This window comes from Aythya fuligula, chromosome Z (assembly GCF_009819795.1).
Source record: "Aythya fuligula isolate bAytFul2 chromosome Z, bAytFul2.pri, whole genome shotgun sequence".
In the NCBI taxonomy this organism is placed as follows: Eukaryota; Metazoa; Chordata; class Aves; order Anseriformes; family Anatidae; genus Aythya; species Aythya fuligula.
In genome coordinates, this window is record NC_045593.1 from 12781598 (window position 1) to 12806150 (window position 24553).

General features: G+C 41.3%; 2 protein-coding genes across 2 annotated transcripts in view; one reads left to right on the forward strand and one right to left on the reverse strand.

Moving 5' to 3' along the window:
- The window catches only part of LMBRD2 (LMBR1 domain containing 2), a 32929-nt gene extending 21853 nt beyond the window's left edge, over positions 1 to 11076 (reverse strand). The window contains exons 1-5 of the mRNA XM_032206144.1: positions 10972 to 11076; positions 10638 to 10708; positions 3514 to 3741; positions 3000 to 3079; positions 737 to 832 (exon numbers count right to left, since the gene is read on the reverse strand). Coding sequence (XP_032062035.1) covers positions 737 to 832; positions 3000 to 3079; positions 3514 to 3687 — 350 coding nt within the window. The 5' untranslated portion in view covers positions 3688 to 3741; positions 10638 to 10708; positions 10972 to 11076. The remainder of the gene's footprint in view (positions 1 to 736; positions 833 to 2999; positions 3080 to 3513; positions 3742 to 10637; positions 10709 to 10971) is intronic.
- A 294-nt stretch (positions 11077 to 11370) lies between these two features.
- On the forward strand, positions 11371 to 22877 carry SKP2 (S-phase kinase associated protein 2). The gene is made up of 10 exons (XM_032205567.1): positions 11371 to 11480; positions 11569 to 11828; positions 12808 to 12919; positions 13203 to 13346; positions 14326 to 14460; positions 15782 to 15880; positions 17457 to 17584; positions 18180 to 18231; positions 18899 to 19006; positions 22133 to 22877. Exons 1-10 carry the CDS (start codon positions 11371 to 11373, stop codon positions 22344 to 22346), a joined length of 1362 nt encoding a protein of 453 aa, XP_032061458.1. The 3' UTR covers positions 22347 to 22877.
- Positions 22878 to 24553: the final 1676 nt, after the last annotated feature.

The window sequence follows — 24553 nt, forward strand, 5'->3', positions numbered from 1 at the left end:
GGCTCTCATGCTTCTAACAAAATGAGCTATGTTTTTATCCTAGGTGTACCAGTCTGAGGGTAAACCTTAAAAAAAGTTGTAGATAAAAGCAAATACGGTTAGCTTTACTATTAAAAAAAATAAAATAAAAAAAATACTCTTAATCAAGAGCTCACTACCAATTTTCTTGACTGAGCTACAAAAATAATACAAGGATGGGCTGATCACAGACCATACATCAATCTAAACCAAAAGCACAATCTGTTTGCTGTAACTGTATCTATAGCTTTATATAGTATGATCCAATAAAACCAAATACTTTACAATATTATTCAGAAATTACGCAAATTATTCATAGCATTATTTTGATGTCCTGTAGTCTAGAATACAATCTTTTCCACACAATCTCCCCATGAAAATGTTTGTGTAAACTGCTCAGTTTCAATTACAGAAGTGAACTAAGGGTAAATAATTGTGACCTGAAGAGAAGAACCAAAAAAAAAAACACCAAAAAAAGAAACACCAAAAAAAACCCCACCAAAAACTCTACACTAATTGTGTAGAGTTTCTACACAAATTTTTTTCTACACAAATTTTTCTAATTGTTAGAGAAATTTCATCTCTAACAAATATATATATACTATATCATATATATTATTTTATTTATATATATATATATATATATATTACATATACTGCTCAGGTGTTAGACATAATTTATACTTTTAGCAGTCCAACTGTTGTTCCTTTGTCTTACCATGTTAAAAACTGTGATGTCCAGTACACAACACGCCAGAAAATTGGCATAATTCCATCAGGAATATAACTCCATGGTTTGAAACATTTTTGCTTGCTGTAAAAACATAAGAAAATTTATTATTAGTTGTAAGGTCAATAGTGTAGATTTTTTTATAGATTTTTTTCTATAAATTCCCCTACCAAGGATGGACTTTGAAAAAAGCAAAATAGTAATACACTACTATTTAAGTAGGTAATCATCAACCACTTCAGCAAAGAATAAACTGTATTTCCATGTAAAAATTATTTAGCATTCTCCCCATTAAAAATAAGGTATCTGGACAGGATGGCTTTTTAAAAAAAAAAATATATAGAGGAGTGTACTGTGTTTTTAGGACTAATAAATAAATGTTGTTTAAAAGTCAGCTTGAAGACTAAAGAGAATGGAACAATTTTAGTAAGCAATTTACTGGTTCAATTTTTCTTTCTGTGCAGGGAGTTCTTAATGCAAAGAAAAAAACTTTTCTGTAGACAGAAGACCATTCAGCTTTAGCTAGTGCAGGAGATTATTCAGGAGTATCTAGGGAGTCCATCACCTACACATACTACCTACACCACTTAGTGGTAACAAAGTATATTAGTTGTTCTGTTACCCAGTTGGCTTTAGTCAGACTTTCATGAACTAATATGTTGAGACAGTATTTTTCTGACAGGTAGCACTTACTTCAGGAAACCTAAAAAAGTCCTCAGAGCCTTTTAGAAAGAAGAGAGCAAGTGACAAAGTGGCCACCTACACTAAAACTTTTTTTTTACCCCCTCCACCTATCTGGGTAATGAAATATTGGTGAGTCAAGGGGTAATATCACCAATTTAATAGGAGTATCTATTGAGAAATAATTGATGTTTTCCAGAGTCAAACTAGTTAAGCCTGTGTTGTGAGTTTTTATGTGCATAGCCTAAATATTTTCAGAACTATCAAATTACCATTGTATGACAGGCTGCGTGACTAAACATTTCAAAGTTTTAAGAGCTGACTTGCACTAACAGTATCTATGCAATTAGGTTAATATCCCTATTTGATAAGTCATATGCTATAGTACAACACCCATCAGCATACTCTTGAATTATAGGTAAATTAAAAGGCTATTAAGTCTTCAAATCATGTATTTACTTATGTTTAATTAACACACACTGAGTAGTCTTAAATAGAAGGTTAAAAGTTGTATCACTCAATCTGGCATTTTACAGTTCTACCACTGATATACGCCTTTCAGGTAGTCTCCACTTTGGGGTAACAAACCTGGTAATACATGACACATAACCAAAACTTTGAATGTTCTAAACATCTTACAGGTCCTACAGTGCATGTATCTACATAGTGTGGAAATAGCTAACGGAGATGGAAGAGCCACATGCAAAAGGAGCCGACGTTCACCTACATTCCCCACACTTTAGGGATGATCTCCTTCCTGCCTGAGAAGAGCAAGCAGGCCGTTGTTACTTTGGTAGTATACAACCAATTTAGTTAACTGCGAAATTTCTAGCCAGGGAGGTTCAGACTGGACATTAGGAAAATGTTATTTACCTTGAGGGTGGCCAAACACTGAGAGAGGCTTTTTAGGGAGGTGGCTGATGCCCCATGCTTGACAGTGCTCAAGAGGCAATTGGATAATGCCCTCAGTAACATGCTTTATTTCTGGTTAGCCCCAAGGTGGTCTGGAGTTGGACTCAATCTTTGAAGATCATCTGAACTATTCCAGGATACAATATCCAACTGAACTATTCTATTCTAACTCCAATTATTATATGTGCCATTACAATAATAAGTAGATATGTTGCTTGCATATAAGATAAGTCTACTAATCTCCACATTCATGACATGTAAAATTATCTTTCCTTCATAATCTTAAAGGCTCCTGATCTGAAAATATAAGCTTTCACCAAGGCATCTCCTGACAGATGAGCAAAGTTAGAAGGAAGCTCTTTGAACAACCCTACATCACTTTAACAATAGAAGAAATGATGATGACATGAAAAAAATAAATAGCAATACTTCGTTAATCAATTAGAACTATTGTTATTACAAATAAATGCCTACCAACAGATGCGCTTTTCTTCACCTTCTCTTCCCTCACCCCCTTACTATGCTTACTTTTTTTTTCACATCACACAAATAACGCTTATTTATTAGTCCTAAAAACACAGTACACTCCTATAATTTTAAAAAAGCCATAAAATACTTATTTAAGAATACTCTAACAAAGAAAACATACAACTCATACCTTGGAGCAAGAGTAACATAAGAGCCATTACTTTCCACCGGGCTGGAGTTAACAGCAAGCTTGCATCGATTATAAATTGTCTAAAAAGACAAAAAAAAAATTTTAATCAGTGATAAGCAAAAAATACATTGTTAATCTAAAAATAACAAGTCCCATTTTTAATGATAATTCCTGTCCTCTGAATTTACATTTGGGAGCAATTTATCTAATGCTGAAAACAACACTTAATCGGCAGGACAATTAAATAAACAATTGAAAGTGTTTTTATGCTGTTCAAACAGATTAAAAAATGCTATAAAAATTCTGAAACATTTCAAAGATTCATTTACTGATGAAATTAACAAAATTAACTGTAAACAGAGAAATAGTCATGCAAAAGTGATATGTTTAGTTTAAAAAGATACTATTTGAAAACATTATTTGCTTTTTAAGATATTATCTTCTGCAATTAAGAGTCAAAAAAAAAAAAATACACATTTTACACAACAGAATGGAAAACCTTATAATTTCTTACCGTACTAACATCCAGAGGCAGTATAAACACAATAAGAAAGCAGAGATACCAAGCCAGTAATGTTGCTACGATCACCAGTCTATGCTGTTTCTTGAAGTCTCCATACCGATGAAGGAGGAATAAGGCCAGAAAAAAGACAAATACTATCTCAAGTCCCAAAGCTGCACCACTCATTATTGAAGGTTCAACTCCAGCCACGCAGTGCAGCTCACTGAAAGTGGATCAGAACTGTAGCACAAGAAAACATTTCATTACATTAAGATATCTATATGTATGCAGAAAAGAGCTGTTTGTCAGTCATTTTTAAACATCCTAACAGACTTCACACAAGATTTCACACAAGGACACTGATCAGATGAACAAGATTTTCAGCAAGGTGCTTTGAAGTCCTTTGCAGAAATCAAAATATGATGTCATTCCAATTTGTCATTTCTAGCAACGCAGCAGAACAACTCTAATTTGTGGTCCAGAAGATCCAGAAGTCAATTCTTCTGTCTGTTAATAAGACTATAGTCCTAATTTTTAGTATTAGTATGAATTCCAAAAGAAAAGCTATTCCTTTGTTTTTGTTCCCTTCTAGATGCAATCAACTGTTTTGGACAAAAGAAAGGTTAAAAAGTGAATGTTTCCAGAAAGCTACCAAGCAGCTTTTTTAAGATGAACCGTTTCTCAACCATGCATTTAAAATTTTCTACTCAGAATTAACAGAGCATAAAAATGCAGTGACATATACATTAGTGTACTTGTGATATGGCTCTTTTTAGATTTGAAATTTTATGGAAGAGACAACATATCAGCTGATTAATTCACCTTCCTACTCCTCTTCTGCTCTTCTTCAGAAGAGCACAGGTCTCAGTTCTTTCATATTAGACCTGCTATATTTTTCTTTCCTCTGCATCTATTTACTCTGTTACAGTCAGGACTGCTGTAAATACTTAGCCCATATTCACCATATTCATACAGGCATATCATTAAGTAAAGGGCCAGTGAGCAGCACAAATCTGTTAAGAGAAAATTTTACCAACTTGTTACATGGTTAAATTGCTTCTGGATTGATTTTTTTTTTTTTTTTTTACATGTATCATTTTAATCACAGATACTTCATATATTAAAAAACAATAACAATTGTTTATTTCTCTGGTCAGACTCTGGCCTTTCCATCAAGGTTACCATTTTAGCTGGTTTCATTCAACTGAAATACTTCTTAGCATGGCTTCCTCACTGTTGTAATTTTAATTGCTTTCACTTTTCACTGGATTTCAAATATTTAAAAGAAGGGATATGACTAAAATTCCCTCAATTTACTTTTCAATTCCTTCAGAACTTGGTAAAATAAACCACTTATTTATTAAGCTCTCAGTATACTGCTTAAGCAGATATATATGAAAGCACAACTGAAAGTTGTCTTATTTCCAGTAAAGAAAATGGTTATTCTGTGTTTTTTTCCCTAAGGATTTGCTTCCCTCATTTGCTTCTTTTGCATTTCATTTCCAAACAGTGAAAGTAGTCTTTTTAATCCATTAGCTGTTGTCCACTGAGCATCCCATATGCTGGAAACAGATTGAGTTATCTTCTTGTATCTTATAAGAAAGGCATACCTGCACCTTTTATCTTTTATTTATCTTTGTATGTTTATTGTATAATTAGTATTTCTAATTATTTAATTATTCTCATAATTTTAATTAGAATCATTCTAGTTATTAATTATTTCTAATGTGAGGTCAAAGCATCCCCTTACTATCTGCCTGTACTACATTTTGGACAGACAATTTGTAAACTGTGAATCCAGGATACCTAACTAATTTCCGCATAACTTATTCTGAGGAAGTCCTTGTGCTTTCTATAGTGTTATTCTTGTTTCCTCAGAAAACAGAATATCTTTTCTAATTCTAGTATAATAGTGAATTCCACCAAAAAGTGTTTATTCTCCATTCATACTGACTTCATTAAGCCAGTGCTATCTGACATACGTAGCTTTGGGTGCCTATTATAGCCACACCTTGTGCTATGCAAATAAAATTATACAGCATATGCTCCATGAGTCACAGCTATACAATGTTTTACTAGTCATACCTAAAGAGCTGCAACCAAGACAGAAGGTAAATTCTTTTGTGCAAGATGCTGCACTCAGTTTCTACCATGATAGGATCCAAAAAAGATTATAAACATGCACCAAATATACTAAAATAAAGAGGGAATTGAGTTGTACCATAATTTCAACCTTTCTCAAAGACAAAAGCAACTCCGTTAGTTATCAAACTAAACAACATCTTTTCTGTTCTTCACCTGGCTCCTATTTTAATCTCAAAACACAAAATGAAAGGCATCGTTTTGAAAGGCATACCCTCAGTAAGTTTGCAAATGACACCAAGTTAGGTGTGAGTGTTTATCTGCATGAGAGCAGGAGAGCTCTGAAGAGCAATCTGTGTGGGCTGGACCCATGGGCAGAGGCCAACTGTAAGAGGTTCAACAAGGCTCAGGGCCAGGTCCTGCACCTGGGGCACAACCCCCAATGCAAGGCTCGGGCAAGAGTGGCTGAAAAGTTCCCTTGGAAAGAGACCTGGGGGTATTGGTTGAGAGTTGGCTGAACACGAGCCACCAGCATGCTCAGGTGGCCAACAGCATCCTGGCTTGGATCAGGAATAGCGTGGCCAGTGATTGTCTGGGGAAGTGATTGTCTCCCTGTACTTGGCCCTGGTGAGGCCACACCTCGAGTACTGTGTTCAGTTTTGGGTCCCTCATTACAAGAAGGACATTGAGGTGCTTGAGCGGGTCCAGAGAAGGGCAACAAAACTGGTGAAGGGCCTAGAGAATGAGAATGAGTTTTATAAGAAGCAGCTGAGAGAGCTGGACTTCAATAGCCTGCAGAAGAGGCTCAGGGAAGACCTCATTGTACTTTACAATTACCTTAAAGGAGGCTGTAGTGAGGTGGGGATTTGGCTCTTCTCCCGAGCACCAAGTGGCAAGACGAGGGGAAATGGCCTCGAGTTGCATCAAGGAAGGTTTAGGTTGGATGTTAGGAGAAATTTCTTTATCAAAAAAGTTGTACAGCAGTTGTGTAGAGGAATAGGCTGCTCAGGGAAGTGGCTGAGTCACTGTGCCTGGAGGTCTTCAAGAAACGTGTAGAGGTAGAACTTAATACCATGGTTTAGGGGTGGACTAGGTTAAAGGTTGGACTAGATGATCTTAGAGGTCTTTTCCAACCTGAATGACTATGATTTTACCAGGCTACAACTAATGAAAAATTGTTTTGAAACAATGTATACACATTTTCAAAATTTCAGTTCAAAAATTTTTACAGAAAAAGATTAGAACTAGTTTCTAACACTAACTGCCTAATGCAAGGTAAGAAGCACAATGCTAGAGAGGAGCTCTTATTGCAAACAAAATTCTGCCCAATAGGACAGCCGTATTGCCATTATCATAGCACTAGAATTACTTGTATCAGGTCTTAAAATGTATTACTGCAGGGCATGCCTCTCTGTGGCAAGCAGCATTTGCCTCTGAACCTGGTCGTTAGCTCAAAGGTAAACTGCTTTCCCATAACTCCATTTCTTTGTTTTGACAGGCTTCTCACTATTAGCACATGACTCGCACATTACCAGCTGGCTGAAATTCCTAATCCTGTAAAGAATTTTCTCCTGAAATCAATGCTCTTGTTTATGCTTAGAATTTTCTTGTTTTGTTTCAGAGACAGGCAAAAATAGTACGTTTTTGATCTAATGAATGGAAGAGTTTGGTTACCCCCATACAGGACACAAGTTTCAAAATTCGGACATGAAATTTTGTGCGGTCTAAACCCAGCTAATAACTCTTAGCAAGCACCATCAAGAGTTCAGTTCACACTTAAATTATCTTGGAAACTGCCTACCATCAAGTCTTAAATTACCTTGCCAACCTCAAGACTAACCAAGCTCATGACCATCTACATTACAAATGAACTAACTACTCAGCCTGGTGCAGAAATACTCAGGTTACTACATGAAACAGCAGAAATAAAAACTACGATGTTATATAAAACCTCAAAGAAATTGTACTTAGTAACAGAGATACACTGACATTATATCATTAAAGAAGGCCTGAAAAGAGCAATGCATATTTGTGAAGAAAGGCCATTGGTCTCACTAAAATGGACACCCAATTCCTCTTTAATCAGAAATTCCAGATTAGACTGTACTATAGGTTTATTATTTTCAAAATTTGTAGGTTATTTTACTAGCAGGTTGTTCATTTTGCAGACTAATGTAATTGCTGCTTTTGCCCATCCCAGGGGCAAAAAGCCTGTTTTTGTTGCTTTTCTTGAAATACTATAGGGTAAAGATCATCAAACCAAATTAAAAAAAATTACATTTTAAGAAGTCTTGGATATTTCAGTTAAAACACTTGAAGAAGAAACAAGTAGATAGAGATTTCCTTGCCTTACTCTGTATTTTAAACTTTAATGCCAAAATTACATCAGAAAAAAATTGTCATCAAAGAGGCTACCAAACTATGAAAGAGATACCAAACACAGTAATGGACAATACTGACCGAGAGCCACAGCATACCGAAAAAAGCATCCGTGCAACAGCATCTCCTAACTCGATATGAATTCACAACTTTGGGGCAAGTATAAACCCAAAGCTGCCATCTCCAGCAAATACCAGTGGCCAGTTCCACAGTCACCTCTGGAGCAATGATCTCCAAGTTTCCACTGAATATCTTCCAGCACATTTACCTTTGCAAAAGACAAGTACGATCTGCCATGCCAGTACGATGTGACATGCTTCTGAAGCTTCTCCTACTCTGCAAAACTATGCTGTTAAGAATCCCTAAGTAAGACTTTACAGACATGCTTAAATTTTTTGGACTAACACTAAGATTTTGCCCAACACTAAGATTTTGACGCTACCATCTTTAAAGAATAAAATGGGCTAACCTCGTATTGTAGATATCATAAAAAGGGAAGAACAAGAGGTCAAGCCACATTTAAAAATAATCCCTTCAGACATCTTCACGCTCAAGTTTGCTTAGCATGTTGCTTTTTGTTTTTTTGTGTTGTTTTCGTCCAACTTCCATATTCTACAGTAACCTTTGCAGCATAGGGAATTTATAAGCAGTCAACAGACAGATGAAGAAAGTACTTCTAAATCTTAGCACAAAGAGAAAACTCTAAAAATTTAGATGAAAATCTAAAGAAAGATTTTAGAAAAGAAAGAAAATTTTAGATGAAAATCTAAAGAAATAAACTATCCACGAGCTGCCAAAGAGAACTGACCAGATGCCGTGGTTTAACCCAGTCGGCAGCTAAACACCACATAGCCGTTCACTCACCCTCCGCCCTCCCTCTCTGGGATGGGGGAGAGAAATGGGAAAGTGAAGCCTGTGAGTTGAGATAAAGACAGTTTATTAAGACAGGAAAATACTAACAACAACAATAATAATAATAACAATGATGATAATAGTACTACTAATAATAATGTGTACAAACAAGTGATGCACAACGCAATTGCTCACCACCCGCTGACCGATGCCCTGCCTAACCCTGAGCAGCCAGCCCCAGTCCCCCAGCTAGCCACTCCTATATACTGTTCAGCATGACCCCAGATGGTATGGAATACCCCTTGGGCTAGTTTGGGTCACCTGTCCTGGGTCTGTCCCCTCGCAGCTCCTGCTGCACCCCCAGCCTGCCCGTTTGCAGGACGGAGCAAGAAGCTGAGACGTCCTTGGCTCAGTATAAGCACTGCTCTGCAACAATTAGAACATCGGGGTGTTATCAGCACTCTTCTCATCCTAAGCCAAAACATAGCATTCTACCAGCTACTAGGAAGAAAATTAACTCTGTCCTAACTGAAACCAGGACACCAGCTACTTGATTGCACTAATTGAGAGAAACAACCTCTGAGGTGAATCAAGAAAAGATATTCTACATAGCTTTGTTCTTCTAAGAAACTCTAGTCAGACTATGTACTGACTGGTATTTAATTAGTATTACCATAGTAATACTACACCACTAGTATATTGAAATGTAAAAAATAATGAAAATGATTAAACATTTAATTGTTGCTTTTAAACACTGTGGGAGAAAAAACGTTTTGTAACAGCTAATGACAATAAAATATAATACTGCACTGAGTCCATTCAAAGTGGCAGTATTCTCTGATTTGTTGTGAAACCAGGTGGTATAAGAAAAATGCTCTATTAGGGAAGATAAAGATTTTTGTGGTCAATAGCAAGCAAGGACCAGGAGCACAAATACAGGGGAAGTTTATTCACTTACTTGGCACTGTCTCACACTAATAAAGAATAGTAAGTACCACAAAGTCTGATACTTTCATAGAGTTAAGGGGAACACTCTGGAAAAAAAACATATTGAAGAAGACAATCTGCATGGAGGAACTAAAATTGAAGAAGAAATGAAAGCTGTACAGTTGCAATATGAATACAAAAAAAGAAAAAAAAAAAAAACAAACAGAAATTGCTACCCGGAGTGCCAGACGACTGTTCTCACACAAAACAGGTGTCCATCAGCAAGAGGTCAGTCACATGATTACAACCCTAACATTGCCGTAAGACAAACACACTATTTGGAAATCCAGAACTTTAAAAAAATAATAATTGAACTTTACCCCTTTCAGCAAATTCCTCTCCTTTCAATTTCCTGTGAAATTAAAAGGATTGACAAATGGCAGAGATGCTGCTGAACAGAGGATTAAATACAACCAGCTTCTATTTTTTTTTAAACTGAAAAAACCCACTCTCCTTCATTTGATTACCTCCTTGAGCAAGCAGTAAATCACCGTTCCGTAGCTGTAGTTAAAAACAGCACCGGTTGCCACTCGTTCTGTTCAAAGATTACGTGACTGCCCATTTGAGTCGCCCCACTGATGACACCCAACCAAGCAGCTGTGCACGATTTGCCACGCGTTTCACTCCCACCCCTGCCTTTGCAGGCACCTCTCCCTGCCACCACCGACTGCACAACGGGTGGCATTGACAAGCGAGCTGCTGACTCAGCGCCCAGAATTCGGGCCTCCATCCCTCAAAATTTCAGAATACGTTGTTCGTTCAGAAAGCCTAAGGACAGCGTCGGGAATGGCCTTGCTACAGGAAGGGCAGCCTGACGGGAGCGTGCGCTCACTGACCTGCAGGGCACGGCCCTGAGACGCTCCGCAAACACTCCGATGCGTGCTCATAACACAGGTGCTCGGGGGCCCTGAAAAAAAAGAGGAGGAAAGGAGATTAATTGATAAAAATGGAGATGCTGATTGCAGTGCCTGTTCCCTTCCCCTCCCCTCCCTTCCTTCCAATGCCTGTTCCCTTCCCTTCCCCTCCCTTCCCTTCCCCTCCCCTCCCTCTTCCCCTTCCTTTCATCTTTCCTCTTCCCTCTCCCTTCCTCTTCTTTTCCTCTTTCCTTCTCCTCTCCCTTCCCTTCTCCTCTCCCTTCCTCTCCCCCTTCCCCTCTCCCCGTCCCCTCACCGCCTCAGTCGCCGCCCTCCTCACAGGAGACGCCTCAGGGCCGCTGCGGGCAGCGAGCCGGCCGACATTTCCCCCTCACCAACCCCCGGGCCCTGCTGCTGCTGCTGCTGCTGCTGCTGCTGCTGCTGCTGCTGTCGCCGCCACCATCCCTCCTCTTCCTCCTCCTCCTCCTCCTCCTCCTGGTCGCTGTCGTCGTTTCGGCCTTGTCGTCATCGGCCCCCGCCCCGAGGGGAGGGAGGCGGGCGCAAGAGAGGCGCCGCCGGACTACAACTCCCGAGAGGCTTTGCGGCGGGGCGCCGCGCGCGCCTGTGGCGGGAGCAACATTGTCCTGCCGCGGCTCCCGCCGCCGCCGCCGCTGCTGCTGCTGCTGCTGGTGCCGCTCCCGCTCCCGCCGCCGCCATGCAGAGGTGCGGGCGGGCGCCGCGTGCTCGCGGGGCGCGGGCGGCGCGCGCGGGGCTGAGGGAGGCGGCGGGAACCGCGCTGAGGCGGACGCCCGCGGCGGGCTGGCGGTGCGGCTCCTTTTCTTTTTGTTCTTTTATTTTCTCTTTTTATTTTATTTATTTTTTTTTTATTTTTTTTTTTCCCCTCTTCCCTCAGGAAACATCTTCAGGAGATCCCCAGCTCCGGCAGCAACGTCTCGTCCGGCTTCGCCTGGGACTGGGAGTCGGGCAGGACGGCGGAGCTGCTGTCGGGCATGGGGGTGTCGGTGCTGAGGAAGGAGCGGCTGGGCAGCGAGAACACCCCGCAGGAGCTGCTGGTGGCCGCCTGCTCCCCGCACAAGAAGCAGAAGGTGAAGGAGAAGGAGAAGGACTTCGTCATCGTGCGCAGGCCTCGGCTGCTGCGAGAGGCAGAGCCAGGTAACCCGCACGGCTGGCACCGCCGCCTACAAAGCCCGTGCTGCCGCCCCTGCTCTGATCCTGAAGCCAGGGGCTCGATATTTTCGCATAAACTTCTCAGAAACGAGAGGCTGAGCCCTGGAGAGTGAAGGATGTGGGTTTGCACGTCTGCACCCATGAAGGGAGGTGGAGGGGCAGCAGCTGTACCCGTCCTGTTGGAGCTGAGCCGTGGGCGCTGCTCGGGACCCTGCCAGAGGGCTGCAGGCACGGGGTGTGAGGCTCCTGGGCCTCCCCCTGGTATCAAAATGGGTTTTCAGCCTGTCACCACTACCTAGTGCAAGCTAGAGAGCTCCGTGCAGACACAAGGCTGCTGTGTGAACGGCGGGAGTGTCCTCAGGTGGCCCCTGTTTGAAGTGAGGGCGAGTGGTGGGTCACAGGAAGCTGTTCGTGAGCACCACAATCCAGAAAGCTTTCCCAGGTGAACAGCAGCGCCTTCTGGAGCTCCGCATCAGCTCCTTACAAGTCAGAATTGCACCACAGCCTTGCATACAGTTCATGGGGGGTGGCAGTCAGTGTGGGTGTTTCAAAGAGCACTTTGTGCTGCCTGCCTGCTTTGGGTACCGTGCAAATGTACACCTCACCTTGGGCCCCCTTCTGGGAGCCTGATGTGTATAGCAAGGGTGGGTGTTTCAGTAGGGGAAATAAAGGAGACGAGTTCAGTTCTTTATTTCTGAGGTGACCTTGTAGACTTGTCATACCTCTCCTGCATTTGAGGAAGCGTACAGGCCTTAGAATACAAAGGAAGTGGTCGAGATGCTCTTGTTTCCTAAAGGGTCCTTCTTCAATGAAGAGCTGAAAGGGTTCTGAGTAGTGATGTATGTACAGCCCAGAGACAGACAGACAGCAGTGCTGCGTCTGACAACCAAGCCAAAGGAGGCATCTGATTAGCAGGCAAAAATAAGCCAGCCTTAATTAGAATGTGTTCACTCTTTCCCTAAAGGTGTTTCTTGGGATGCACTTCCAGATGAACTGCTATTGGCAATCTTTGCATATTTGCCTCTAAACGACCTGCTGAAAGTTTCCATGATTTGTAAGAGATGGCATTGTCTCTCGTAAGTATTACTTATCGTCATGCAGCGCTAAGAACTTTGTTTGCTTCCACATATTGATAAATTATTTGGTTTTAATCATGCCTATTCGTATGTAATTCAATTTATTCTGTATGTGGATTAGAAGTATATGTAATCAAAACCAACTCAAATAGTTTAGTCGTATTAAATTTTATTAAATGACTTTCCCTCCTCTCAGTCTTTTGTGGCAGTGAAGACTTTGTATGGTTCTACTCACAGTTCTGACCCTTCCTTGCTAACTAATGAGTAAAACTCTGCTCCTTAGGTTTGATGAATTTCTCTGGCAGACCCTTGATCTGACTTGTAGAAATCTGCTGCCAGGAGTAATTGGACAGTTGCTACCTGCAGGTGTTACTGTTTTCCGCTGCCCAAGATCATCTATTGGGAATCCGCAGTTTAAAACCATGAAGTAAGGCTTTTCTTTGTGTACCGGATCCTGAAACTGTCTCATATATTCCCATTTTGTCTGTGTATATTTAGTTATAACATCTCCACCAGTAGTAGCATTTGTCATGAATCTGAAGAGTGGAAGAGTTGATCAGTGGGTGGGAATGGGTTGAAATAAGGTTTGCATTCATCAGTCAGTTATTTAAAACCAAGCTAGTCTGATTTTTGAAGGTATATTTCAAGTACAGGCATACACTTGCAAGTTATTTCTTGTCAAACCAAAAATTGTCAGTCTTTTCAGCATTTTTATATGTGAGCTCAAAAAAAAACTTTAAATCCAACAGGATAGACTTGCAGTGGTTGCAATGAATCCTGTAAATACCTCAAAGATAAAATCATAGAATGTCCTACATTGGAAGGGACCCACAAGTTGGAGCATCAAGTCCAAATCCTGGCTCCCTGAAGGACCACCCAAAAATCAAACTGTTGAGAGCATTGTCGACAGGCTTCTTGAACTCCAGCAGCTCGGTGCTGTGCCCACTGCCCTGGGGAGCCTGTCCCAGTGCCCGACCACCCTCTGGGTGCAGAACCTTTCCCTAACCCCCAGCCTGACCCTCCCCTGTCCCAGCTCCATGCCATTCCCTCGGGTCCTGTTGCTGTCCCCAGAGAGCAGAGCTCAGCGCCTGCCCCTCCGCTCCCCTCGTGAGGGAGCTGCAGGCCACCATGAGGCCTCCCCTCAGCCTGCTCTGCTCAGGGATGAACAAACCCTGGGACCTCAGCCACTCCTCATACATCTTGCAGTGTGATAAAGTTTCAGTAGTTCTGGCTGGTAGCTTAGCAGTAGGGCCAGTAAGCTTAGTAACATGAGCAGTCTGTAGCTAAAGTACAGAAGCATAGTAATTTTCTACATGCTTTTAGAATATCGGGTATTTTACGATAAGTGGGATTTGTGGAACTGGATTTTAATGCAATTTTAGTAACCCGCCTTTCTCCTCTTTCAGACCTCTTCGAGTTCAACACATGGATTTGTCGAACTGCACAGTGTCTGTTCCAGATCTCCAGAGTATTCTTTGTCGGTGTGAAAGACTGGAGAATCTCAGCTTGGAGGGACTAGTGCTTTCTGATGACATCCTCAGGTGAGTAATACGTTTGGGAATACTTAGTAAATAACTTCTGTTTGGTGACACTATTTTGTGCAGGCAAGGGAGAGAATGCGGTTAGAGTTGCCCTTTGTGGGAGTCTTTTGAAATGACCAATTGTAGGCACCAGAGTTAGCTGATGGGTTAGATAAGCATCCTCTTTCCTGTCTATCCAAGAGATCAGGTCAGGAGGAAACCCCGCTCCAAAAGAGTGAGTGAATTTATGGTGTTTTTTTTTCTGTTCTGCAGGGTAGGGGGAACCTAGAGAAACTTCTTATCTCTGTAGGACTTGTGTGTCTTTTCGCTGTTGCTGCAGTGAGGCTGCACAGCAGAGCTACTTTTATTTTCTAGTTTTTGTGCCCGCAAGATAGCTTGGTGTTTAACATACATATTCTTTGATATTTTAAGGGGTTCCAGCAAGTCTCCTACCAGATTCTTTGTATGCTTTTGCACCATTTCTCACTACTTTGTTGACCCTGACAATGACTATCTGAAAAACTGCAGACTCTTCAAGGCAGATGAGCTGTTTTTTAGTTAAACGGGAAAGGCACTGCGGGTGTGCAGTCAGCCTCCTGTTCAGTTGCTTCAAGTGATTGCAGAGGTGCCAGGGCCCAGCTCAGATGGCTGAGGCTCTGGGTGTCCCGCTTTCTGCTTTTGAGCTTTCTGGTACTTTCCTCGCACCCAGAAAAATACCAGAATGCAAATAAACCAGTATTGCTTGGTTTGTGATGCTGGATAAAAAGCATCTGAAAATCATGTACTAATTAGGCACTGATTACCGAAGTTTATTGTCCTGTGTGCAAATACAGGTACAGGGGTGTAAGGTTTTTTCGTGGTGTCACCAACTGCATGTCTGCCATAGTCTTGCAAGCAAGTGCATTCATGAGGACTGTTTGGAAACGTGTGGTTTTTGTTTTGTTTGTTTTCGTTTGTTTTCTGGAATAACCTCTATCCTGCAGAGAGGTGACTTCCGAAATGAGTTTATTGTTTCATCTTTTGTAGAGGTGCAATCATCTCAAATAAGCTGTGGTGTTTGTTTAATGAGATACCACAGGAAATGGTGGAAAATAATTGTTTCTTTTTAAACATTGTTTATAAATATATACATGTGTCCTTCTCCAAGTTGTTCTGTGATGCAGCAGGTACGGAGTTGAGATCCCTAGTGATTCTTAAGTAGGCCAGTTTACAAAAAATGCAGTGCTGTGTGTTTACCAAATAATTATGTGCCTGGAGTCTTCGCTCTTAAACGTTACCACGTATCCTAACAATGTTCCAACGTTTGAATTTTACCAAGACTTTTTTTTTTTTTCTTCTACAGAAGCATTGCTAAGAATACCAATTTGATACGACTAAACCTCTGTGGGTGCTCAGGGTTTTCTGCAGAAGCCCTGGAGTTGATGTTGAGCAGCTGTTCTATGTAAGACAAATACAGCTTTTGGTATTCCTGCTTACTGTTAGTCCTGAGAAAAATTATCCTTTTTTATCTTCCCATCATCATTCCAACTGTACTCATCTCTTACTACCTTTTTTATGAGCCTGTTTATATTCTCAAATGCCTAACAGTTGATGATTAGCTGAATAGATAAATCGTTTCCTTCCATCCAGTTATTTTCTTCTTTAATAGCAAAGATGTACATCAGTAGTTATGTGTTTTTCCTTAATCATTCTTAAAGGATGTCTTGTTGGTTTTGAAAACCCACTTGCATCCATTTGATTATCAAGGAAATTTGATTTTCTCTGTGAAAGCAGTAAGTCATCCTCACAAAGTGTGAAAGCGTGTGTTTTCAGAAAAGTGTAGTCTGAGAGCTGCCTTTGCAATCAGAGTACAGCATAAATGGCAGAAAACATTGTGCCCTTCCATCCGTGGTAGAATAATCCTTCAGTTTATGAAGTTGCAGAGACTAAACCATCTGCTGGCAGGAAGTTGCTGAATTGTGCTCCCGTAGGTCTGGGTTTTACACCCTGATCTTCACTGACTTCCTGTGAGATGTTGGACAATCTACTTCATTTTTGCTTCTGCAAAACCATGGTTTTAATCAAATTGCAGCAAGATAGTGGACAGACAAAACCTTAGTCATTCTCTGCCTCTCATGGGTAGACAATGCTTCTGTTGCTTGGTCTGATTGCATGGATCACGAGCTCCTTAGATAAAGGCAGTCTGCACAGTGCACAGCAGATGGCAAACCTGATCTTTCTATGACAGTACCGCATTTGTTGGCTTTGTCACTGTGTGTTCTTCAGTGATACTTTGGGGGAGGGAAGGCTTTTAATTTCTTTTAACATTTTTTTTTTCATTACGTAACAGTTGACAGGCTCTGGCTGTGCTGTTTGCTGTGCATTTGTCATTGGGTTACATCCACAGCAGCTAAACACAAAACAAATACTTTGTCCCTGAGTGGTGATGGACTATAGGTAATCAAGCATGTAGTCGAGTTAAGGTCACAACCTGGCCCATGCTAATATAAAATTATAAAGTATTTTATGCTAATTAAAAGTAATTGGTCACCTGACCAATGCTAATAGTCAATAGCAAAAGGCTTTTTCTCCTCTCAATGTGAACATCTGTTCAGTGGGAATAGATTCAGGTCACCAACCAAAAGCAAGATGAAAAGAGTGTCTCATTTCCTACAATATTAGAGAATCGTTCTGTCTGGAAGTGGGCTTGGGAGATCACTTCAACTCTTTGCCCAGAGCAGGGTCTAAATTAATCAGTGGCCCTGCTGATGAGGAATTTCTTTAGCTGGGTCTTGAAAACCTCCAAACACAGAATTCATAGCCTCTTTGGGCAACCTGCTCCAGTGTTTAATTATTGCCATGGTGAAATTTGTATTCATTAATATAGTAGCTTTGGTTGTAGGTGTATTACAGTTTGAGTTTTGGTATTTATACATAAGTATATAATGTCTTACAAGTATACAGGTAATACTTGTAAGACAAAAAACCTTGTATTTCAGTTGTTCTTCCAAACAGCTCTTTATTCATTTTTTGTATAGGTTGGAGGAGCTAAACTTGTCCTGGTGTGACTTTACAGCCACCCATGTCAAAGCAGCAGTCAATCACGTTACTTCAAAAGTAACCCAACTAAATTTAAGTGGATACAGACAGAATCTACAAATATCAGGTAAATAGCAGCATGACAAACCTTTATCCCACTAAGGGATAAAGCAGCAGGCTTTATATCTTCTTCTGGTTGGCTTCCTTTGTAGGTACTGGAAATATTCACCAAGACTGATTTTTTGCTCTGTGTAGCTTGATGTTCTCATTGTCAGAGACTCTTACTCATGTCACTGGCTTAACCATGAGGAGCGAAATAATTTGTCTTCTGAATTTAAAAATGGTTAAATGGAAGCTCAATTGAAAGGTGTAGCTTGAAATTCTGAAGTCCTATAGGCAGGACACAGTGGATCTGATGTTCTCCTGTGAATCAGCCTTTCAGATATTGTGGGAAGAAACTTAATTTTTGGAGTCTTCTTAAATTAAGGCTTCTGCTGTTGTGGCTGCTGAAGGCATCATCCAGAAAAGTACAGACATAATTACTTAAGTTTCACCATGACATAATGTCCTACAGATATCAATTGATTTGGAAGGCAAATAATCTCAACAATCAACATTAACTATTTACTTGCTAATAGCTGCATAAACGGAAATGTGTATGCTTTATAAAGCATGTGTGTCTTATTACTGAAAGATGAGCTGACTGTGTGACCTCTTTTCAGATGTTAAAACGTTGGTGGAAAGATGTCCTTCTCTTGTCCATTTAGATCTAAGGTAAGAAGTCCCGTGCAGCTAGTCCTTATGTCCGTAGGGTTTGGGGGATTGCTAATGGTATTGCTGTGCAGTAACTGTATAGCAATAATGCGTAGTTGAGTAGGGTTGCACACACAAAAATGCTTTCTAGGCTAAACCTACAAAAGATCTACTACCTGCTTAAACTGGAGCGGGTAACTAACTTAAAGATTTTGTTCCCTTAGTGTAAAAGTTACATATTTAAAGGATTTGTTAGCTAACAAGTGAAGCAGTCAATAGGTAGAACAGAAGGAAGCATTTAGGCATACAAAGCTTACGAGCTTGGTACCCTTGTGAGTATTTCATTCAGCTCTGACATGGCCTTAGAACCGTTTAATAAAAGTTATATTTTGACCTAGTCAGTTACAATCTTTGAAATCTTAATGTGTAAAGTGCCTTTTCATGGTGTGACTTCTGCTGCAGAACGTGTACCTGCAGAGCAGCTGCTGCTTCACTTGCACTTCAGTGAAGGGCAGAATCCAACACACACTTTAGAAATAAGATACTTTGTTTTAAGGAAAAAATATCTCAGTGGTAGAAAAACAACTTGATATTCATTAAATTTCTCAGCCTGAATTCTAGAGATAGCAAATTTACTGCTGCTTTATACTTAAAGGACAACTTCTAATTCATGTGTTCTCATATACAGTGACAGTGTGATGTTGAAGCCTGAGTGCTTCCAGTATTTTCATCAACTCATATTTCTACAACATCTGTGTCTTAGCCGATGCTACCAAATATCACCTGCTGCCTTAGTGTAAGTAATCTCTTAATGGCTTTGGTTTGCTCTTCAGAGAGGATAAATTAATTTAAACTTGCTTTTTTTTCAGCCTAGGAATTGCAAGTATTGTTTGAAAAGCTTGCTGGTAGGATTAATTAAATTCGGAATAAGGAACTTAGTTCCTTATTAAGGAACTTAGTTCCTTATCTTAAAAAAGAACCTGACTACTAGATCACGTACATTTGAGAATACAGACTGGAACCAAAGGTATCTGAGATAATCTTTCCATGGTGTCAGACTGTACTACTGGAACTTGCTGCTCAGCACGTGCATCGTGTCTCCCCTTATACTGCTGGAACTTCTTGTGAGGTTCCAGTCCTGACAATGACCAGTGTTAGTGTCAATATTAGGCTTTACGCAGCTGTGCATAACTTTCCTTTACAAGACTTAACAGAGTGCAGAGTACTTGCTGACCAGTGTCAGAATCTGTGTATTCCTTTGCTTTTGCATGCACCTACCAGTTATTGGTTGCCACTGAAACACAGCTTGGAGTTGTGTCCTTGTGTCTTTTTTTTTTTCTTTTTTCCTGTGTTTTGTTATTAAATCTATCCATCTTTATCCTGTTTTGGGTCTTAAAGAATACACCCTCAAGTACAAGGCTATCTTTTGACCTGAGAGTCTTGTAGGATGCAGTTTTCTCACTGTTAGACAGGGCAATAATCCACAGCCTCTTATTGCCCAGCTTTTCTTGGTGCACAGGCCTGTGGTTCTTTCCTTTGGGATTTTGTGACAAACAGGGCACTTCGGAACCAGGCTCAGTCCTTAATAATAATGGATGTATAGGAACACAGCATTCTACTGCTTTAAAATGGTTTGCACTGCTTCTCCTCACTCCCTTCTCTAACTATCTTGTGAGGAATACCCTGTGCTCGAGCAGAAGAAAGAGGTTGTGAGAGGAACAAGACTCAGAATCTGAAGAACTTTTTCTGTTCTGCTGGTAGCTGTCATAAAATCATAGAATATCTGAGTTAGAAGGGACCCACGAGAATCATAGAGTTCTACTCCAGAGTCCCCAAAAGACAACCCAAAAATCTGGCCATATGTCTGAGGGCGTTGTCCAAATGCTTCCTGAACTCCAGCAGCTCGGTGCTGTGCCCACTGCCCTGGGGAGCCTGTCCCAGTGCCCAACCACCCTCTGGGTGCAGAACCTTTCCCTAACCCCCAGCCTGACCCTCCCCTGTCCCAGCTCCATGCTGTTCCCTCGGGCCCTGTCGCTGTCCCCAGAGAGCAGAGCTCAGCGCCTGCCCCTCCGCTCCCCTCGTGAGGGAGCTGCAGGCCGCCATGAGGCCTCCCCTCAGCCTGCTCTGCTCAGGGCTGAGCAAACCAAGGGACCTCAGCTTTTCCCATACTCTGGACCCTTCACCCTCTCTGTAGCCCTCCTTTGGACACTCTCTAACGGTTTTATGTCATTCTTATACTGTGACACCCAAACCACACGCGATACTGGAGGTAAGGCCACACCAGCGCAGAGCAGAGCAGTACAGTCCCTTCCCTTGACCATCTAGCAATGCCATACTAGGGTGCAGTTGGCCCTCCTGGCTGCCAGAGCACGCTGCTGGTTCATGTTCAACTTGATGTTGACCAGAACCCCCAGATCCCTTTCTGTAGGGCTGATCTCCAGCATTTCATCCCCCAGACTCTACCTATAACCAGGGTTTCCCCTTCCCAGGATTAGAATCTGGCACTTGCCCTTGTTAAACTTCGTATTGTTGGTGTTTGCCCAGCTCTCTGGTTTGTCCAGATCTCTCTGCAGGGCCTCCCCACGCTCAACAGAGTCAACAGCTCCACCCAATTTGGTGTCATCTGCGAACTTTCTCAAAAAACCTTCAAATCATTTATGAATACATTGAAGAGGACTGGTCCTAAAATGGAGCACTTGGGAACCTCACTAGTGACAGGTCACCAGCCTGATGTAACCCCATTTACAAGAATCCTTAGGGCCCAACCCATCAACTAATGGTACACCAATCTTATTATGCTTTTATCTAAGTGTTCTGGTCATTTTGTCCAGGATACTGTGAGAGTATCAAAAGCTTTACTGAAACCAGAAAAATTACATCAACTGGCTTGCTTTGGTGAACTAGCTGGGTGATCTTGTCATAGAAGGACATTAAGTTTGCCATGACCTTTGCCTTGTGAGCCCATGTTTGCTGTTACCAATGACTGCGTTGTCCTTCAGGTGTCTTTCAATAACTCCAAGGATAATCTTCTCCATAACCTTAGCAGGCACTGAAGTGAGACTGGCAAACCTGTAATTGCCAGGAACTTCTTTCTTGCCCTTCTTGAAAACTGGGACCCCATTTGCCAACTTCCAGCCAACTGGGACCTCTCCAGATTCCCAAAGCAGTTGAAAAATAAGTGAGAGAGGTCCTGTGATGATATCAGCCAGCTGTCTGAACACCCTGGGATGAACCACATCAGGCCCCATAGTCTTGTATGCATCCAGGTGGAGCAGCAAATGCCAGACAAGTTTGGAGTTAACTCAGAGTTTATTCCAAAGTTTAGCATGAAGTAAAACAAACCAGGACTGGCTACTTAGATAAATATCACCAGTCAGAGACTGCTAGAAAGTAGAGACTTGTGTGCTCCGAGCCACATCCTGAAACTTTATATGGGGCAATTCCTTCTACTTGTTCTAAGTATTTAATTCCAGTAGAATGAGAGGAACCAGTCTATTTTCATGAGATGGAGAACAGCAAGAAGCCATTTCATAGAATCATAGAATGTTTGGGCAGGAAGGGACCTTAAAGATCACCCAGTTCCAACCCCCCTGCCATGAGAAGGAGCACGTTCCACTACACCAGTTTGCTCAGTGCTCCATCCAACCTGGCCTTGAGCACTTCCAAGGATGAGGCATCCACAGCTTCTCTGGGCAGCCTGTGCCAGTGTCTTACCACAATTCATCCAACTTATTTCATGAATTATTAGTACAGAAAATGTTTCAACTGAATATGTGATTTAAAAAAAAATAGGAAAGGACATTTATCTCAAATAATGATCTTATTTCTAAAATATTAATATAAGTACATTCATGTAGTTTGGGTACAGACTGCAAAATATGCTTTTAGGTTAATAATCAATTTCTTACTGCTCTCTTTCTAGAGAACTTGGTGAAATTCCAACATTAAAGACTCTTCAGGTATTTGGAATAGTGACTGATAGCTCCCTACAGCTCCTCAGAGAAACGCTTCCTGACATGAAGATCAATTGTTCACATTTTACAACTATTGCAAGGCCAACTGTTGGCACTAAAAAGAACCATGAGATTTGGGGCATCAAATGTAGATTGACACTGAGAACCCCTAGTAGCTTATGATCGTGCATGGTGGACATGATGGACACGCTGCGTGTAGTGAAGATGCGGAGAAGCAAAGTGATGGAGCACCTCTAATCATAGGACTGTTTTTATAAAATGTTCTAACTTGGTCTTATGCCTTAATGTAGTTTTATAAGTATTTTTATACTTATTATACAAGTAATAAGTGGTATAAAGGAGCTATTGTGAAGTTTTTTATATGCCACAAAGGTAACTTCTGTTTTTTGCATTGATCTAGGAAAATATGAAAAATAGGGAAGTATGGGCTGGAAAGTCCATTCAGAATAATCATCTGTAAAAGTGGCTAACAACAGTTGGTCCATGTTGTGTTGCCAGGTTTTCCTTAGCATGTTAGAGAACTTTTGTGTACTTTTCCTTGCTTTTATGAACTTGAAGTAGGAATGTAATATCAAAACTTCTTATGAAAGTTCTGTTCTTTCAAAGAATAATGTCGTTTGGCTGCACTTAGTACAGTCGCAGAAATCTTGCAGGAAGAAGAATCACAGAATCATCGAATATCCCGAGTTGGAAGGGATCCATGAGGATCATCAAGTCCAACTCCTAGCACTGCACAGGTCTACCCAAACATTTAGACCATGTGACTAAGTGCACAGTCCAAACACTTCTTAAATTCAGACAGGCTTGGTGCAGTGACTGCTTCCCTGGGGAGCCTGTTCCAGTGTGCAACCACCCTCTCGGTGAAGAAACCCTTCCCAGTGTCCAGCTGGAACTTCCCCTGCCTCAGCTTGACGCCATTCCCACAGGTCCTATCGCTGGTGTTTACAGAGAATAGGTCACCTGTCTCCCCACTCTCCCTCACAAAGAAGTTGTAGACCGCGATGAGGTCCCCCCTCAGCCTCCTCTTCTCCAGGCTGAACAGGCCCAGTGACCTCAGCCGCTCCTCATACATCTTCCCCACTAGGCCCTTCACCATCTTTGTCACCCTCCTCTGGACACTCTCCAACAGTTTAATGTCCTTCTTGTACTGTGGTGCCCAGAGCTGCACGCAGTACTCGAGGTGAGGCCACACCAGCAGAGTAGAGCAGGACGATCACCTCCCTCAACCGACTAGCAATGCTGTGCTTGATGCACCCCAGGATATGGTTGGCCCTCCTGGCTGCCAGGGCACACTGCTGGCTCATATTCAACTTGCTGTCAACCACAACCCCCAGATCCCTCTGTGGGGCTGCTCTCCAGCGTCTCATTCCCCCGGTCTGTACATATAGCCAGGGCTGCCCCATCCCAGGTGCAGGCCGCAGCACTTGCTCTTGTTAAACTACATACAGTTGGTGATCGCCCAGCTCTCCAATCTGTCCAGAAGGACTCAAAGGGTTCTAGAGCTCAGACCAGCAAGAGAACTGCACTGTAGTAATTATGAAAGGAAGAACTTCACTGGGTGCTATTAAGAGATATCTATTTCTCTTTCATATTAGCTTGTTTTCAGTATCATTTAACTTCCAGCATCTTCAACACTATCTGCCGGTCTTATTAATTTTTTGTGATAGGAAAAGCTGAATAACTGGTGAAAAAAATTAATAAGAACAAGCAATTACTTTACATAAAACTTTGATCTCTATTTTCAGTGTCCTCCTGCATGAGCCTGGAATGTTCTAGGAATAAGGCTAAGCATTATTTGAAGTACTAGAGCAAAAATTTGCACCCTATGAGCAAAAGTAGGGCATGAATATGCCATTGCTGTTCCCATGAACACAATAAGCAAGTGGTAAAGTTATTCATGGATGTTTGAAGTTAGTAACAAGTTAGTGCTGAAGTAACATCACTGTGGGGCTGTTGCATAGGTATAGTATCTTCCCATCTGAATCCAAAGATAAAAAGTTCAGGAGTGTCTATGTACTAGTGCAGACCAGATTGTGTGGAAGACTACTTTTTTGGTTTGCAGTTTAAGATTTGTGTCTTAAACTACTTCAAGAGAAAAATTAAATCTATTGTAATGCTTCTCTCTATATACAATGTAAACCCTTACAACTTGTCGTGCATTTAATAAGGAGCTAAAGAATTGTGATACTGTACAAAATGACTAATGATTTGCCACCAAATCACATGGTATGAATAAAAAAAGCAGAACATTGGATATTCATTGGACAAAGAAATGTAGTTTAAAGGACATTGTATCATCACCTATACACATAGTATTTAATAGAGTACAGTGCTTTAAAAACCCCGAACAGAACAGGGACAGTAGTATG